The 18,305-nt window shown below is 35.3% G+C and overlaps 1 protein-coding gene across 2 annotated transcripts; it reads left to right on the top strand.

The window, feature by feature from the left end:
• Window positions 1-252: 252 nt before the first annotated feature.
• On the top strand, window positions 253-4,551 carry PFD1 (PREFOLDIN 1). 2 transcript variants are annotated; one of them, XM_016316138.3, is made up of 7 exons: window positions 253-494; window positions 1,499-1,558; window positions 1,659-1,712; window positions 3,538-3,643; window positions 3,822-3,828; window positions 3,938-4,022; window positions 4,187-4,551. In XM_016316138.3, exons 2-7 carry the CDS (start codon window positions 1,535-1,537, stop codon window positions 4,295-4,297), a joined length of 387 nt encoding a protein of 128 aa, XP_016171624.1. In that variant the 5' UTR covers window positions 253-494; window positions 1,499-1,534; the 3' UTR covers window positions 4,298-4,551. The 2 variants fall into 2 exon arrangements, with proteins under 2 accessions (XP_016171624.1, XP_088353443.1); XM_088497317.1 differs by lacking the exon at window positions 3,822-3,828 and having other exon boundaries at window positions 3,538-3,647.
• Window positions 4,552-18,305: the final 13,754 nt, after the last annotated feature.

Here is an 18,305-nt window from a genome sequence, read left to right as displayed (position 1 = left end):
CATGCATTATTAAAAATTGATTATAAATTTAAAAAAAATTCAATTGTCACGAATATATTTAATACAAATTAAAAATTTTTAAAATAAAATTAAAACAAAATAAAGTTTATAAATATTTTTAAAATTTTTAACAAATAAGAATAAAAATATACTTTATTTATTATTTTATTAATTCTCGAAGGATTTTAATCCAAAAATTAAAATGATTTTCAAAAAAAAATTTAAAAATAAAAGTTTTAAACCCATCTCAACCTCTCTTTCACAATCCCTTTTCTCTCCCTCTCAAACTTTTACATTACTGCAGCTGGACCATCAGAAGGAATCGCCGCGGTGAGCGTCCTGCATCCGCCTTCTAGACCATCAAGAAGGCCATCGACGTCACTCTCGTCAACGACACTCCCTCTTCTTCCTCCATCCTACCTACTCTCTCTCTCTCTCTCTCTCTCTCTCTCTCTCTCTCTCTCTCTGCAGACGTGCACCCCTCGTCATTTCAGGTATTCCTTTCTTCATTTCTGTTTTCCCGTTTCTAGGTTTTACTGTTTCCTCTTTATATTCTCTATTATTTTCTGTTGTTAGGGTGTTCCTGTTGACACGATTCTAATTAATGGGTTGGTTAAGGTTAGGGATCTTTGAACTTGGTTTTCGCTTGATTCCTGTTGTTCTTGTCGGGGTTCTTTATAAGTGTTTGTTGCAGATTGTGGAAGATTTTGCCTTGAATCGATTATGCTTTTATTTATTGTTTCAAGGTTTAGGGTTTTAGTTCTGTGGCTTATAAGAATGTATGGAACAGTTTTTTTTTCTGTTGGAGGTTCTCTGTTTTTTTAACAACAAAGCCTTCTTCTTCTAACAAGGTGTGATTGCTTAAATGGATTAAACTATGTGATAATGCCTCATAATAAATCAATTTTTTTAATTAAGAACACTGGTAGTGTTTGATCCATGCATCTGTCCCTAATATCTCTCTGAGGAATCCCTTTTGGCCAGAACCGAGATTAAGGCCTTAACTTTTTAGTTTTTGAAATGTCGAATGAATAATAATCTACGTGGCCTTTTTATGGTCAAAAGTGTCCTTATCTCTCATTATATGTTGATTAGCTTTTGTTGGATAAGAGCTAAGCAGTCCCAATAGGTCCATATAAAATTGGATTTGAGAATGAAATTGTTGAAATTTATAGTGAATGACAAATGCTCATGCTTTTGGATGTTTGTTGCAATTTGTTTTCTTTCATAAACTCAGCTAACAAACATTTATAATTTGTTACGTGTACCAAGAATTTGTACTTTGTGCTGTGTAAGTTTGTGTTAAAATCAAATCAGATGAACACTGTGCTTATTTGATACTATCAATGTAGGAACACCATGAGAATGTGATATATTTGCCATATAAAAGAAGAATTCATGCTTTGACTAGAGTTTAAATAAGTGTTTATAATTGAAGAAATGTGCATAGGGTATGGATCTAATATGTAATTGATTATGTTTCTCTGTGCTGAAAAAGGGAGAATAAAGGATTATCTTTTCAAGACTGATAGAGATGGCAGATGAAGCCAACAGAACTGTGAGTAAAATTAAATACACTTGAAATTTCATATATGACACTTTTTTTCTTTGATGTAACATGTTTCCAATTTTAACATTTTTTTAATCCATAAATGCAGGCATTCCTTGAAATTCAAGGTCGCATGATTGAGAGTACTGGAAAAATGAAACAGGTTTGTTGAAATCTGCATTCTTTTTTTCAAATTATTATTATCATCATTGGTTATTATTATTTTGAATTGGAGTTCTGTTATTATGATGATGAATAATTTGAATTTAATTGAGCCTATCAAGATCTGCATAACTGAATTTTGTATCCCGTTTTCTTGAAATATAAATTGCGGCACGTGATTGAAACCTAATCACTAGTTAGGATAACATTAAGGAATTTCTTTAGTAAGACATTGATAAAGGCAATGTGTTCATGATAGTAATGGAATCAGATCCTAGTAGTTTTGAAAAAATAATTGTTGGGCTTTTTTTAAGTAGGGATGGCAATGTGTATCTATGAGGGCAGGTACCCTCCCCCACCCTTCGTCCCCGTTTAGGAAAATGGCCCCATCCCGTCTCATCCCCGTCACGGGTCCCAATTTAGTTCTCCCTGGAGGGGAGTCTATGGATATTAATCTTTGAAAAATTAAAAAGAATTAACATAGCCATAATATGATCCAATACAATTCAACCAAATTTATCATATTAAAACATAATCTAAACCCAAATTTAACATATCCATACACTCATACACAAAATCTCCAATATACACACTAAAGGAAAATGAAATAGAAATAGTTTCCAAAAAAATAATATAACATAACTTTTATATATAAGTGAGGGTGTTCTAGTAATTTCACCCTTCGCGGGGATTTGGCAGGTCCCCATGGGGGTCTCCATTTATTCGCAGGGGCGGATCTTTGTTCCCATGGGGATTTTGTGGGTCCCCGTTAAACTCCCGTCGCGGTTTTTTTGCCATCAACTTTTGGCATGTCTTTTGATTTATTCTTGGTGTTCGGGAGGGTTCAGTTTCTTTGGAATAGAGTGGGATGGCAAAATTATTAAACCCATGGAAGCGGGTACCCGCGGAGATTACCCGCGACGGTGGGTTAAATGGGAATCCGCGAAATCCCCACGGGACTGTACTGGCCCCGCGAATAAGTGGAAACGGGGACTTGCGAAATCCCTTCAAAGGGGAAATTTACTAAAATATCTTCACTTATATATAAAAGTTATAAGTTGCATGTTGGATATTTAATGTTTGTATTGGATTATGTTAAAATGTGTTAGAAACTTTGGATTGTGTTACCTTATGTTAAACTATTGAATTTTGAAGGATTGTGTTTTGTTAAAATTTTTTTAAAAAAAATTTAAAAGCAATACCTATGGATATCCGTGGGTATCCACCATCGTGGGGACAATTAAATGGGGACCCGTGACGAGGATGAGGTTTGGACAGGGGGCATTTTCGTAAACGGGGATGGGGAACAGGGGAGGGGTACCCGCCCCCACGGATGCCCACTGCCATCTTGTGAAGAAGCTTTTGTATTGAGAAGGGTGATCCTCGTCCGAACGATTTCCATGTCCCACATATAACCAACTCTAGTTCATGCAATTGAGTTGAAAGCTAAACTATAGTTAAATAGGATGTGAATGCTTATGCATTGCTAACAAATCTGATATAAAAAATAAAGAATATTTGTATGACTCATTTCTGAAAAGAATGCGAAGCTTATTTTTATTTATTTTTTATTTAGAGGTGCTATTGAGTTGAAAGCAGAACTATTGGTAGGATGTGAATGCTTTTGCATAATGTCAAATCTTATATAAAGAACATTTATATCAAATCTTAGTTTTTAAAGAGAATGCAGTTTTGTTTTTGTTGAGAAGGCCATAAAAGGAAAAGGAAATGAAAACCTTGATTATTTAATTTTGCATCTGGGAGTTGTACGTATATTAGGGGGCTTTTTGAGAAACTTGAAGTTTATGTTAGTTACTGGGCTGTAGGTGCAAAACCAGATGCGTTCCAAAGAAGCAGAAAAGAAACGGGCTTATTTGACCTTGGAGGAGCTGAAGCAGTTACCTGATGATACTAATGTTTACAAATCCATTGGTATGTGATAAAACTTAGTTGAAATGTGTTACTGCCATTAATAAAGCAGTGTTTATCAGTGTCTTGGATACAACCATACTAATTTGAAATACTGTGTTGCAGTTTGTGTTTATTAGATGCCCCAGTTTTCAAAAGACATTTGATGAATCTTTAATTTTTCCTTTTTTTTTTTCTGCAGGGAGAACGTGAGTTGTTGATACCTGTTTGAGCTTGCGTCTAAAGAGTACATATAAGTTTGTTTCATGGGGTGTTATAATATGCATGACATACTATAATACTGTCATATTGTGACAGGTTTGTGCTAGAGTCGAAGGCAGCGTTAATGAATGAACAGGAGAACAAGTTCAAGGACAGTGAAGCTTCAATTATCTCATTACAGGTACATGTCCTTCCTTTGTTTGCACGAAAGCTTCTATTCATGCACTGGTTTCCTATTTGAAAGGCAGAAAATTAAATCTCACATTTGCGGCAATATAACTGGTTTTAGTTAGGTTTCCAAAACAGTATGAATGATTTCGGAAAACGTTCTATTGCTTTTGTCAGAGCTCGAAAGAATATTTGGAGAAGCAGATAGCAGAGGTTGAAAACAATTTGAGAGAGCTGTTACAACAAGATCCTGGTCTTGCACGTCAAATTATGTCGATGAATGTATGATGTAAACTTCCTATGATTGAGATTAACAACCATTGTCCCGTAAGTCCTTATTTAGGGCATTCGAGCAAATAGAAAATTCACGACATGAGAATGCAAAGGAATGAGTTGCCTGCTTTAGTGAATGATTTGCTACCCTCTTTGAAATGTTTAGTTTGACTTTGTAGGATTGTTGTATGTTATCTTAATTTGTAGATGATCATGTTACATGTTTGCAATTTCATATAAAATTGTGAGACTTAGGTGTGCTTATCCAAGCAGAAACGTTCCGAATTTTGTCTCTGCTCTCCCCTTTCTAGTGTGAGAAATGAGAAAGCCTTGCTTAACTTGGATAAGCAGTTTGGTGATTATCACTTACAGGTTATGGATATAATAAGTATTCTTGGTGTAGGTAGTGTTTAGATTGTGTATGGAGAGGAAGGTAGTTAGTTCAATAAAGACTTCTTCATGTGAATATGATATTGTGAATCAATAGATGGTTTAATATGTTTGACCGAACCATTTAGCAGTTTACAATATCATTTTCACATGAAGATATTTTTTTTGTCAGAATATTTAATTTGATTTGGATTCTAATGAAAATTTGAAAATTATGCAAACCCATGTTTAGTAAGAAGGGAAAAAAAATGAAATCCATGATATTTATGTTCCTAAAACAAAATTAGAAGCATAAACAAATGGCTCAAAAAAAAAGTACCTTTTAAAAAAAATTAGAAGTATTTATTTTTTTTTCAAAAACTTAACAAACCAGCTCAAAATGAGAATCTATCATGCAAATTAAACATATTTATGATGTATTATTATTAGATTAAATTTTAATTTTTTTAAATTTAATTTTGAGGGATATATTTGATGTAAATTAAAAATCTTTGAAATAAAATTAAAACAAATAAAATTTGAAGATATTTTTAAAATTTTTGATAAACTTCAGAAATGAAAAATATATTTTACTCTAAATATTTTTATGTAACTCAAAATTAACTAGTATATATGAAAAAAAAAAAACCTCCACAAAAATGAGTATTAGTCAGAACTCGAATTATAAACTACTTTTATAATTTTATATGTGGTTTATAATAATATTAAATAATATTTATAATTTAAATTAAATTTAAAAAAATTATTTTGCAATAATTTGAATAATAATTCTATTAGGAAGACAATAGAAAATCTAAACAATGTGAATAATAAGCTGCAGATTTAGTTCAATATATGCCGCGTGCACTGTAACGACCTAGCTTTTGGCAAAACGGATTTTTCAAAAAAACGGATTTTTCAAAAGATTAGTAAAGGAAACACCTCTGTTATATTATTAAGCTCCTCGATATTCAACATTATTATGTCATCACTAAACAAGAACCTCTTTTGAAATAAGTTTGATGACACAGTCACGAAAAACTTAATTTTGAACTGTATCGATTAAGAGTTTTGATTCTGGTTTTCGTAATTAGTCTCAGTTTGACGAGACGGATTCGATTTATGAGAGAAGAGAAATAGTAATATAATATTAATATTATATTAATATTAGAGATGCTTGAATAATATTATAATATTATTTGATTTGTTTTAGTTAAAGTCAGGAGACCGGTTTAATCGGGTTCACAGTCTTCTGGTGCAGTTTAATACCAGCACTCTCTGATGACTTTAGCAATGTAAATACCTCATCATATATCTTCTATTCTCATATTAAATATGTTACTATTGTAATTTATGTTAGTAGTTCAGAAAAGAATTTTTGGATACGTTTTTATGTGTATTTCGATACATCTAGTTTTAGTAATTATACACTTGAGATATTTTAATATTATTTTAACTACCTCCCAAGCCAACGAATCACAGCTCTCCCCTCACCCCCAAGACACTTCAGCTGGTTATTTGATGCTTCCTTGGCCGAAATTGAAGAGAGAGAAAAGAGAGAAAACTTCATGAACACTTAATCTTCAAAACTTGATTTCTTCTGAACTAAAACTCAAATCAAAATTCCAGTCCGATTAAAATGATCATCTCTTCTTTCTCTTCACAACCATATGTAGGACTAGTTCCTAAGTAATGTCGGGTTGTAGGGTGTAAACCGACACGTGAGCTCATGGTCTGCATAGGACAGACATGCATCATATTTGGTTGTGCATTTTTTCTGTTATGATTGTTGTATGAATGTATGCTTTCTTTGTTTGTATTCTATTCTCTATGTCTGTGTTTTATTTTCTAGTATTCTTCTGTTTGTGTTCTGCTTTCTGTTTTCTCTATTTTCTCTAATTATCTATTTCTTCTGTTTACTGCTTCTATGTATTTTGCTATTTGTCTGCTAATCAACACAGAATTAATGAACTTAACTAATAACTCCGGTCCTACTAAGAACTCCCCAGTTCTTACTCCTTCTCTCTCCCTTTTCTCTCCAGATGGAAGCAAGAGTATCCTTCCATAGTCCATTAATGATCATTCTGCAAAAAGATTCTGCTCTGGATACTCTTCTGAGTCTAGAGCGAGATTCATTTTCTGTTTATACGTATATATCGTGAGACCAGCCGATATCTACACCCCGTTTATCTACGAATTTTAGCATAAGTCCTCTGCACGATGTTGCTGTTATGTGGCCACTCAATGAAGTACTAGAGATATGCTCTACGACAACGTATGATCGTGCAGAGGAGTATGAGAAGATGTTCCACCTTTTGATGATATTTGACTTGACTCGAGTTTTGAAGACCTAGATCACACTTTTTCTCGCTTTAGTAGTTTAGAGGGATTAGGTGAGTATAGAGTCTAGGCTAGCCTAGGCACCAGCTTAGGAACTTCTTGAACATGTCAGGGCCTGAGATATTGTATGTATATGTATATATCTATATAGTTATCATCTAGATATATCTAGGGATGTTTTAACTCAGGTTTATAATCCATACTCTAATAAAGGTTGGATAACTAAATGTTGTTAACTGCTTGAGATGTATATAAGTATAGTTGTTTATAACTGTTTTATCTGCTATTCTTTGTGAATTGACTATGAATGATTCTGTTTATTAATCCAAACATTTTTAAAAAAAAATTACCCCGCAAATTAACAACGTTCTAATGACGGATCAGGTTCATATGAAAAATAATAGATAATAACTAGGAAGACAAATTGGTAGCGCTCAGTTTCTGGTATGATCTAGACATACTGAAAATTGGGTCGTTACAATTTGGAATCAGAGTAGTTCGTTTCCAGCAGATCTTGGGGAGTAGACTGACTATGCTTTACTGCATACTCTGCTTGTGTGTCTCATGTTATTAGGGTATCTTTAAGATACATTTGGCATGAATTTCTATGAGCGTTTATTTTGGAAATGTTCGTGCTTAACTTGAGATATTAAGACTGATCACCTTAATGTTGATTGTTTGGTGCGGATAAGACCTCAATGACTGCTAATAGGCATAGTTTAATCGAGCTCTGAATGACGAATCGATGTGAGACACAGCTATCTTCATAACTGTTATGATCTCTATTGCTAAGGCTATGTGAGATTTGGATGCTGTACGGAATGGACTGATCTCTTCGTCAGGATGTCTAGAAGGAAATAGATCGCTTGAAGATGGATTCTTGCACATGGCTGAAATTTTAAGGGCAAATTTTTCTTTAAGGAGGGTAGAATGTATCGACCTAGTTTTTGGCAAAACGGATTTTCCAGAAGATTAGTAAAAGAAGAACCTCTGCTATATTATCAAGCATCTTGATATTCAATATCATTATGTTATCACTAAGCAAGAACCTCTTTTGAGATAAGTTTGACGACACAATCACGAAGAACCTAGTTTTGAGCTATATTGGTTAAGAGTTTTGATTCTGGTTTCCGTAATTAGTCTCAGTTTGACGAGTCGGACTCGATTTATGAGAGAATAGAAATAGTAATATAATAATATTATTATAATAATATTAGAGATGCTTGAGTAATATTATAATATTATTTGATATGTTTTAGTTAAAGTCAGAAGATCAGTTTAACTGGGTTCACAGTCTTCTGGTGCAATTTAATACTAGCACTCTCTGATGACTTTAGCAATGCTAATGCCTCATCATATATCTTATATTCTCATATTAAATATGTTACTAGTGTCATTTATGCTAGTAGCTCAGAAAAAATTTCCGGATACTTTTTTTACGTGTGTTCCGATACATCTAGTTTTAGTAATTATACACCTGAGATATTTTAATATTATTTTAACCACCTCCCAAGCCAACCAATCATAGCTCTCCCCTCAACTTCAGCTGGTCATTTGATGCTTCCTTGGCCGAAATTGAAGAGAGAGAAAAGAGAGAAAACTTCATGAATACTTAATCTTCAAAGCTTGATTTCTTCTGAATTAAAAGTCAAATCAAATTCCAGTCCGATCAAAATGATCTTCTCTTCTTTCTCTTCACAACCATATCTAGGACTAGTTCCTAAGTAATGTCGGGCTACAAGGTGTAAACCGACACGTGAACTCATGGTCTACATAGGACAAACATGCATCATACTTGGTTGTGAATTTCCTCTGTTATGATTGTTGTATGAATGTATGCTTTCTTTGTTTGTATTCTATTCTCTGTGTCTGTGTTTTATTTTCTAGTATTCTTCTGTTTGTGTTCTGCTTTCTATTTTCTCTAGTTATCTATTTTTTCTGTTTACTGCTTCTATGTATTTTGCTATTTGTCTGCTAAACAACACAGAATTAATGAACTTAACTAATAACTCCATTCCTACTAAAAACTTCCCAGTTCTTACCCCTTCTCTCTCCCTTCCCCCTCCAGATGGAAGCAAGAGTATCCTTCCATAGTTCATTGATGATCGTTCTATAAAAGGATTCTGCTTTGGGTAGTCTTTTAAGTCTAGAGCGATATTCATTTTCTGTTTATACGTATATACCGTGAGACCAGCCGACATCTAGACCCCGTTTATCTACGAACTTTAGCCTAAGTCCTTCGCACGATGTTGCTGTTATGTGGCCACTCAATGAAGTACTAGAGAGATGCTCTACAACGACGTATGATCATGCAAAGGAGTAGGAGAAGATGTTCAACCTTTTGATGATATTTGACTTGACTCGAATTTTGAAGACCTAGATCACACTTTTTCTCGCTTTAGTAGTTTAGAGGGATTAGGTGAGTATAGAGTCTAGGCTAGCCTAGGCACTAGCTTAGGGACTTCTTGAACATGTCAGGGTCTGAAATATTGTATGTATATGTATATATCTATATAGTTATCATCTAGCTATATCTAGGGATGTTTTAACTCAGATCTATAATCTATACTCTAATAAAGGCTGGATAATTAAATATTATTAACTGATTGAGATGTATATAAGTACGGTTGTTTATAACCGTTTTGTCTGCTATTCTTTCTGAATTGACTATGAATGATTCTGTTTATTAATTCAAATATTTTTAAAAAAATTACCCTACAAATTAACAATGTTCTAATGACGAATCAAGCTCATATAATAAATAATAGATAATAACTATGAGGACAAATTGGTAGCGCTCAATTTTTAGTATGATCTAGATATACTGAAAATTAGGTCTTTACATGCACGGTCTATCGGGGGTTGCAACAGCGCCGGAGGAGACGCGCTGGGAAGAGGGGGACCGGAGATCACAGTGATACGGAGGATAAGGGGGACAATTTGAGGTGGCGTGTAAACCCCGTTAAAATTAGCGAATAATTAGTCAAAAAATTAAATTTTTAATAAAGAAAATTAGAAATATGAATATTATATTAAAATAGGATAGAGCTCTTTAAAACGAGAATTTTGACACTAATTTCAAAGAATTTGGCCCAAGATTTGGCCGAACAGGCCGAACCGGTTGAACCGGGCCCAAAATGGGCCCAATCCCAACAAGTCAGCCCATTCACTAAGAGAAGAAGACACTCTTCTTCTTCACTCAGCACAATGCTGAAATAGCCAAGAGGAGGAAAGGAAGAGCTTCCAAGCCCTAACCCCACATACAAACCACCGTATCTCTTCCAACCGAGTTCCGATCACCGCACCGTTTGCAGCCACGCGACCACCGCGTCGAGCTCTACGAATCTACCGGAACAATTTCATAGGTAAGCTTCATTCTCACTCCATTTGCTCTACCCCTTTGATTTTCGAAAACCTTGAGCATACATGTTGAGAATTTGTTGGCTTTGATGCTATAGGTTCAATTTAGCTTGCGGAATTTGTTGGACTTAGTCCGTTTGGTCCGTGGGTATGGTAAGAATCCTCAACCCTAGTTAAACTCTTGAATTATTATTTTGGGTATTGAATTTGGGTGTATATGTGTTGTATATATGTATTAGGTGTGTATATGTATATGTTGGAGCTTGAATCGTAAGCTTTGGAGCTTGGTGGAGGTTGAGTGCTTTTATTTGGGTGACTTTAGACCTTTTGAGTGCCTTGGTGGTGTCTTAGAAATACGTGGAAATCGGCCAAGATATGGTTTAGGTTTTGCGTATTTAATATATAATGTCGTGTGAAAACTTAGGCTAGAGGATCATAGGATAAGTTGGAATGATTATGTGTATTGGATGTCTAGTAATTATGATATTGATTGATGATGGAAGTTAATCATGCATGTGTTGGTGATTATGGTTATGATGGGGATATAATGCCTCTTTGGTATTTTGATATTGTCGATGAATTGGTGATATATATATATATATATATAACATGTTGGTGATTTTGTTGATGGAAGTAAGAAGTTTAAGGTGTAAATGGGGTAAAAATGGAAGTATGATGGTTTGTGATATGATGAGTGGTTAGTGATGTTGTATTGGAATGTTATGAAGTGTGTTTGTGCTGGATATGTGTATAAGTAGTGGGAATTTGGTTTTGTTTAATGAAAATTGAGGTTTTGTGAAAAATTAGTTTTTGGCCAAATTTCGGCGAGCCATAACTTGGTTTTCGGACTCCCAAATGGTTTCAAACTTATTTTATATGAAAATTGGGTCCGTGAAGTTTACGCCGTTCAAAGAACGGAAGGAAAATGAGTTAAAACGGAAAAGTTATGCACGTTGGAAGTTTGGGATTGAAATTGAAAATTCTGGAGCTTTTTCAAACTTAGCAAATTTTTTGGAAAAATGTACATTCACGCATATGCGTGGCCCACGCGTACGCGTGACCGGTATTTGCGTATGTGTCTTGCTGCTCGCGACGCGACCAACCCTTTCAGGTTGGGATTCACGCGTACGCCAGTAAAGACTTTTCATGCCCATGCATACGTGTGGCTCACGCGTACGCATGACCGGGAATTTGCGTACGCGTCCGGCCGCTCGCAACGCGACCAACCCTTTCGAGCTGGGATTCACGCGTACGCGAGTAAGCCTTTTCGCACGCCCACGCGTACGCGTGGCCCCTATTTTAGCAAAAATAGATTTTGTGTTTTTAAGTCAAATTTCAAACTTCTAAACCTTTATTTTCACTCTTTTAGTCCCAAATTATAGTAGTAACTCTAGTAGTAAGTTGAAGCTAGGAAATAGAGGTAACTTGGGGATGAAGTAAAGGTTAAAAGAGAAGAGTTGTATGAGAAGAATGTGTATGCATGAGGGATATATGATGCCATGGCTACGATAAATGATTATGTAATGAATATGAATGGTTATGAACATCATGTGGCTTACAAATTTAATGTTATCTGAGATACGAGTTTTTCTGGGTAAAGAACCGTGGTTTGCCACCACGTATTCCAGGTTGAGACTCGATACTCTGTTGACCCTACGTCGTAAGGGTGACCGGACATGTATAAATTCCTGGGAATGGTTATCCCCCATTGAGTAAAGTTATATATGAATGTATGAATTATGAATGAAATGAGAAAAAGCTATGCATAGACTCATGGGGATGCACAACGGGGGACAGTCCAAGGGTTTCAGACTTGTCGAGTTGGCTTGATAACCGACAGATGAGCCTCATCAGCCATAGGATAGGTATATATCAGGTGCATTTTGTTTGTTTATTTGCTATGCATTACTTGGTAATGCCTAACTGAATATATTATGTTAATTGCTATATTTGCTACTTGCACTATTTGTCTCCAACCTGTGCTTACAATTGTCTGTTTGTCTGTTTTTGCAAACTCACCAGAGATGGAGAAACGGAAGAATGGTGGACAAGTTTAGTGTTAAGGTTAAGTTTAAGCTGAGTTTAGAATTGCCTAGACACCTACCCCTTTTATGGTTTCTGTTTAGTAATTTAAGCTTTATAATCTGAGTGTCGGCATTCTAGGATTGCCTCTAGCATTCCCAAGACCTTATATATTATATGCATGGCACTTTTACTATGCTGAGAACCTCTGGTTCTCACCCCATACTGTGTTGTTGTTTTTCAGATGCAGGTCGAGAGGCTCCTCGATAGGCGTCTGGACTTCTGAAGTGGAGCGGCTTCTGGGTTCCTTTTTGCTGTATAATTTATATGTATATATACTTAGCTTACTCTCCGAATAACTTGTTTATTTTGTTCCTCTTAGAGGTTTAAGGAGAGTTAGGGTTTCATCTATGTATTTTGGGTTTTTGGGATATGTATATATATGTATGTAAATATTCTCTGACCAGCCTTGGTTTCGTAGGCTGAGTTAGGAGCTAGTCATTCTGTATCATTGACTCTCTATTCTCACTTTTTGTTTATTTATGCCTATGATCATTAGGTTTCTTCGCAAGCAAGTAATCCCGTTTCCTAAGCGTTGTGCTTTTATTTTCGTGATTTTTGTTTCACCTGTTTTTCAAGGCTCCTACTTATTATATTCTTTCTGAAAATATATATGTATATATTTTATTTTAGATGCCGTAATACCACACCACAAAGTTTTGTGTGGTAGGGTATTACATGGCGGAGATGTGTGCGGTGGTGGACCGCAACGATGGCGGTTGGAGAAAATTGTTAGTGTTGCAAGTGTGAGGAGTGTTGAAGTTAGTCCCACATCAAAGAAAGCATGGAAGAGTGAGGAGTTTATAAGATGAGAGACCCATTAACTTGACACCTTAAGGTTTTGAGTTGGATGTGGTGTCTTCTCATCTTATGTTTTCTCGTTTGATTCCTCTCCGAAGTCTCCCCGGTGGTTGAGAGCTCCCCACGGCGGCCCAACAAGTGGTATCAGAGCCGATGGTTTAATCGGTCTGGTTTAAGGAGTATTCAAGGTGAAGCATCGAAAGTCTTCCCGGCAAAGGTGGTCCGGGCGGCGTGTCCCGCGGTGTTTTGCGGCGGTGTGATGGACGAATACTCGTGGTGGTGGAGGAGCTAGAAAGAGGGGGAGTTGGTGCTTGATGTGGAGGCTCACACTTGAGGGGGAGATTGTTAGTGTTGCAAGTGTGAGGAATGTTGAAGTTAGTCCCACATCAAAGAAAGCATGGAAGAGTGAGGGGTTTATAAGATGAGAGACCCATTAACTTGACACCTTAAGGTTTTGAGTTGGATGTGGTGTCTTCTCATCTTATAATCTCTCACTTGATTCCTCCCCGAAGTCTCCCCGTTTGTAGAGAGCTCTCCATCGGTTGGCCCCAACAAGTGGTATCAGAGCCGATGGTTTAATCGGTCTGGTTTAAGGAGTATTCAAGGTGAAGCATCGAAAGTCTTCCCGGCAAAGGTGGTCCGGGCGGCGTGTCCCGCAGGTGTTTTGCGGCGGTGTGATGGACGAATACTCGTGGTGGTGGAGGAGCTAGAAAGAGGGGGAGTTGGTGCTTGATGTGGAGGCTCACACTTGAGGGGGAGATTGTTAGTGTTGCAAGTGTGAGGAGTGTTGAAGTTAGTCCCACATCAAAGAAAGCATGGAAGAGTGAGGAGTTTATAAGATGAGAGACCCATTAACTTGACGCCTTAAGGTTTTGAGTTGGATGTGGTGTCTTCTCATCTTATAATCTCTCACTTGATTCCTCCCCGAAGTCTCCCCGTTTGTAGAGAGCTCTCCATCGGTTGGCCCCAACAAGTGGTATCAGAGCCGATGGTTTAATCGGTCTGGTTTAAGGAGTATTCAAGGTGAAGCATCGAAAGTCTTCCCGGCAAAGGTGGTCCGGGCGGCGTGTCCCGCGGTGTTTTGCGGCGGTGTGATGGACGAATACTCGTGGTGGTGGAGGAGCTAGAAAGAGGGGGAGTTGGTGCTTGATGTGGAGGCTCACACTTGAGGGGGAGATTGTTAGTGTTGCAAGTGTGAGGAATGTTGAAGTTAGTCCCACATCAAAGAAAGCATGGAAGAGTGAGGGGTTTATAAGATGAGAGACCCATTAACTTGACACCTTAAGGTTTTGAGTTGGATGTGGTGTCTTCTTATCTTATGTTCTCTCACTTGATTCCTCCCCGAATTCTCCCCGGTTGTCGAGAGCTCCCCACGGTTGGCCCAACAAGTGGTATCAGAGCCGATGGTTTAATCGGTCTGGTTTAAGGAGTATTCAAGGTGAAGCATCGAAAGTCTTCCCGGCAAAGGTGGTCCGGGCGGCGTGTCCCGCGGTGTTTTGCGGCGGTGTGATGGACGAATACTCGTGGTGGTGGAGGAGCTAGAAAGAGGGGGAGTTGATGCTTGATGTGAGGCTCACACTTGAGGGGGAGATTGTTAGTGTTGCAAGTGTGAGGAGTGTTGAAGTTAGTCCCACATCAAAGAAAGCATGGAAGAGTGAGGAGTTTATAAGATGAGAGACCCATTAACTTGACACCTTAAGGTTTTGAGTTGGATGTGGTGTCTTCTCATCTTATGTTTTCTCGTTTGATTCCTCTCCGAAGTCTCCCCGGTGGTTGAGAGCTCCCCACGGCGGCCCAACAAAAATGACGGTGTCGGAACTTTGGAACGGGGGGCCGTCATTTCAACGGATCAAGTGAGGTTACCGCGGTGAGAGGGGATACCAAGAAGACTCGGAGAAAACGATGATATTAGGAGTAACAGTCTAAAATGAGAATGGATTTAACTGTAAATCCTAATTTTTTAAAATTCAAAATTTAAAAATTAGATAATTAATTAAAAAATCTGAATTTTAATTATAATTCATCTTCTAATTTTAAATTATTATTCACATTGTTCATACATGACATTATTTTCCCATACTTTTTGTTTGACTAAATAAACCTTACGGAGATATAAAGAGGGTTACAACCATTTTAATTTTCTGTCATTTTGAATGCTACTCTTAGTCTCTCATTCCTTTATTCTCCTCATTTTAACTTTGTATTTTTATGCAATCCAATCTCTAAGAATTTATTCGCACCTTCAAAGTCAACACCTTTAAATCTGCAAATGTCTGAGTTTAATATTAAAAGGGGTTAGAGTTTGAAACATGACGGCGCTAGTAAGAGCCAGAGTGGAGCTTGTGCATGCTCGACTTTGCATTCGCGTGAACATATAATTCAAATGGAGAGTACAATGTCAAAATGTCAGAGACTAATGAAGCATATTTGTCAAGAACTGAACTGAGTTGTTAGTGTAATTTTGAGATGATGTGACATGTGTTCTTTGTGAAAAAGGTGATAAAACAATAAACCATTTATTTTTGTAATATCCATTTTGGTAGGTGTCCTTAAATTGGAAAGATGTACAATGGGTGAGGGAGTGGATGTTAGGGCTTAGTTTGAGTGTTGGATGCAACAAAAGGTTAAATAGTTGAAAAAAAAAATAAATGGTACATGTGTAATTAATGTTTTGAAAAAAAATTTTTTAGATTGTATGTAGTTTTCAAAACATAATTAAAATAAAATATTAAAAATAAGACACAAAAAATAATGATAAGAAAATTAGTATTTTTATATTTTATTTAATAATAAATTAAAATAAATTATAAAAAATTAACAAAAATAATAAAAAATAAATTGTGCTCCAATTTATTGAACTTCGCTTTGATTTTCTTTAAAGGCACAGAATTTCAGCTAGTGGGATTAAGTGACCAAAATCAGGAAAAAAGGCTTCATCGGCTCTGATCGATACCATCTAAAAGTGCTTGCTTCATCCATTCGTGACATTACATTATAGGTTGTCGAAGTGTGGTCTTTATTCTGAAAGAACGGAATAGATTGTTTGGTCTTTTATTTTACTTATTAGTAGCCATAATAAGACTTTTGTTAGTGTCAACGTCCTTTTTGTGGACACAAAATACTAATTTAGCATCTTTCGACACAATATTTTTGTTTATGTGTTTCATTTGTCAAACACAATTTTATGTTTCTGTATTTTTGTCTCAATGTCCTACAAATAAACTGAGTCTTATATACTATCAATGTTATTAGTTATTACAGTGGCATGAAGCTAAGATGAGGAACAAGGATGGAGTAGAACCGTGTAAAAGAGTAGGTATAAAATAGGAAAAAAAATCCTCTAAAGTAACAAGTTAGCAAAGTAGCAAAGGAATGTCACTTTTAAATTTGTAACATTTATTATTTGTGAGTTCTACTATCTTAATCCAAGAGTGATTAATGGTGTACTTTTTTTTCTCTAAAGTGACAATATAACTTTAGTAAATTCAGATGGTTGCGTGGTGCTGTATTTGAAGGGGGAATTCATGGCAGTAAAATCAAAGAATGAGGCTGTGCTAGCAGTATTAAAGTTTTAGTTGAGGATGCTGATGCAAAAAAAGAGGATTAGTGGTGGTTTTATATAATAGGATGAACGGAAACAAGCTGAGAATCAGCAATGTTGAGAAACAAAACATATAAAATAAAGCAATTGATAAGAATTGCCGCGTGAAGTTCAAGGTCAGAAATGACTTTAAGGAACGAAAGAAACGTGAGTGCCTAGCGTTGAACAATAGCATGCCACAATTGGTTGCAATGGGAAGGAATGGATCATGACAATACAAGAGGGCATACGTAGAGGCTAAAAATGGAGATTATATATATAGAGTACTTTGTGGAGCAGGAAGATTGGATGTGGGTAATGGGAATGCAAGAATCATTTTGGCCAACTTTGGAAGGTGACAATAAGTGCAAGGTGACTCTAAAGTTGGACATGCAGCGTATGTTTTTGCATGAGCACAAAATAATATATATGTGAATGTTAGTGCTATTTGTGTGACAAAGTGCGCTACCCGACCCGTCCCACCAAGGTACCCTAGAAAGTAGGGTAGAGCAGCGTAGCTTGTCAATGAATAATTTACCAGATAATTTTCAAATAATTTCAAAATTAAAGACTAAATCTATTATCTATTATATATATCTAATTTTACAATCAAAATGTGTCACATATCACTTTCTCATTATAATTCGAATCAAATCTTTCCCTCCAAAATTAAGAAATACTCCTCTCCTCTTTATTAATTTTATAATCAAAATATGCCACATGCCACTCTTTCATTGTAATTAAAATTAAATCTTTTCCTCCAAAATTAAAGAATTATTTCCTCCTCTTTACTAATTTTACAACCAAAATGTGTCACATGTATCAATAACTAATTACTAATTTGACAATCAAAATATGCAACATGACATTCTTTAATTGAATTAAATTAAAATTAAAATATTAAAATTAAAATTGAAATATACCTATATTATGTATCATATATTACTATCTAATTTAATAATCAAATGTGTCACATGACACTCTCTTATTAAAATTGAGAGAATATTTTTTTTTCAAAATTAATAAACTCGTTTCCTAAATTCTCTCATCTACCTCTCTATTTTTTTATTTCTCTGTACCATTTTTACTCTATATATAATTTATATTTTATATTAGTAATTTGACAAATCAAAATATGTCATCTGATATTTTTTTTACAATTAAAATAAATTTTTATTTTAAAATTAAAAACTCTCACTCTCACTCTCATTCTTTATATTTATCTTTTTCTCTCTTTTCTCTTATTCTCTATTTTTTCATCTTTCTGTTCTACAAAAAATAAAATTAACAAAATATTATAATTAAAATAAAAAATATTATTATTATATACATATTTTTTTTAGTTTTCTATTTAGTTTTAAATTTTCACCGCTTATCTTTCTAATCTATATTTTTATTTTTCTTCTTTCAAATATTTATTACATATAATTTAGAGAGAATACTAATGTTATAATTAAAAGTTAGAATTAAGATTCAATTGTTTTAAAAAAA

This window comes from Arachis ipaensis, chromosome B8, assembly GCF_059453495.1.
Source record: "Arachis ipaensis isolate K30076 ecotype BB chromosome B8, ASM5945349v1, whole genome shotgun sequence".
In the NCBI taxonomy this organism is placed as follows: Eukaryota; Viridiplantae; Streptophyta; class Magnoliopsida; order Fabales; family Fabaceae; genus Arachis; species Arachis ipaensis.
The sequence above is the reverse complement of the archived record's forward strand: the minus strand, read 5'-3'. Positions and strand labels throughout refer to the sequence as shown.

Bases quoted from the DNA above. Each gene is read 5' to 3' on its own strand.
- PFD1 (XM_016316138.3), top strand. From the start codon at position 1,535: ATGGCAGATGAAGCCAACAGAACT. The intron at 1,559-1,658 runs GTGAGTAAAATT...CCATAAATGCAG, and splicing joins CAGATGAAGCCAACAGAACT to GCATTCCTTGAAATTCAAGG. The intron at 1,713-3,537 runs GTTTGTTGAAAT...ACTGGGCTGTAG, and splicing joins GTACTGGAAAAATGAAACAG to GTGCAAAACCAGATGCGTTC.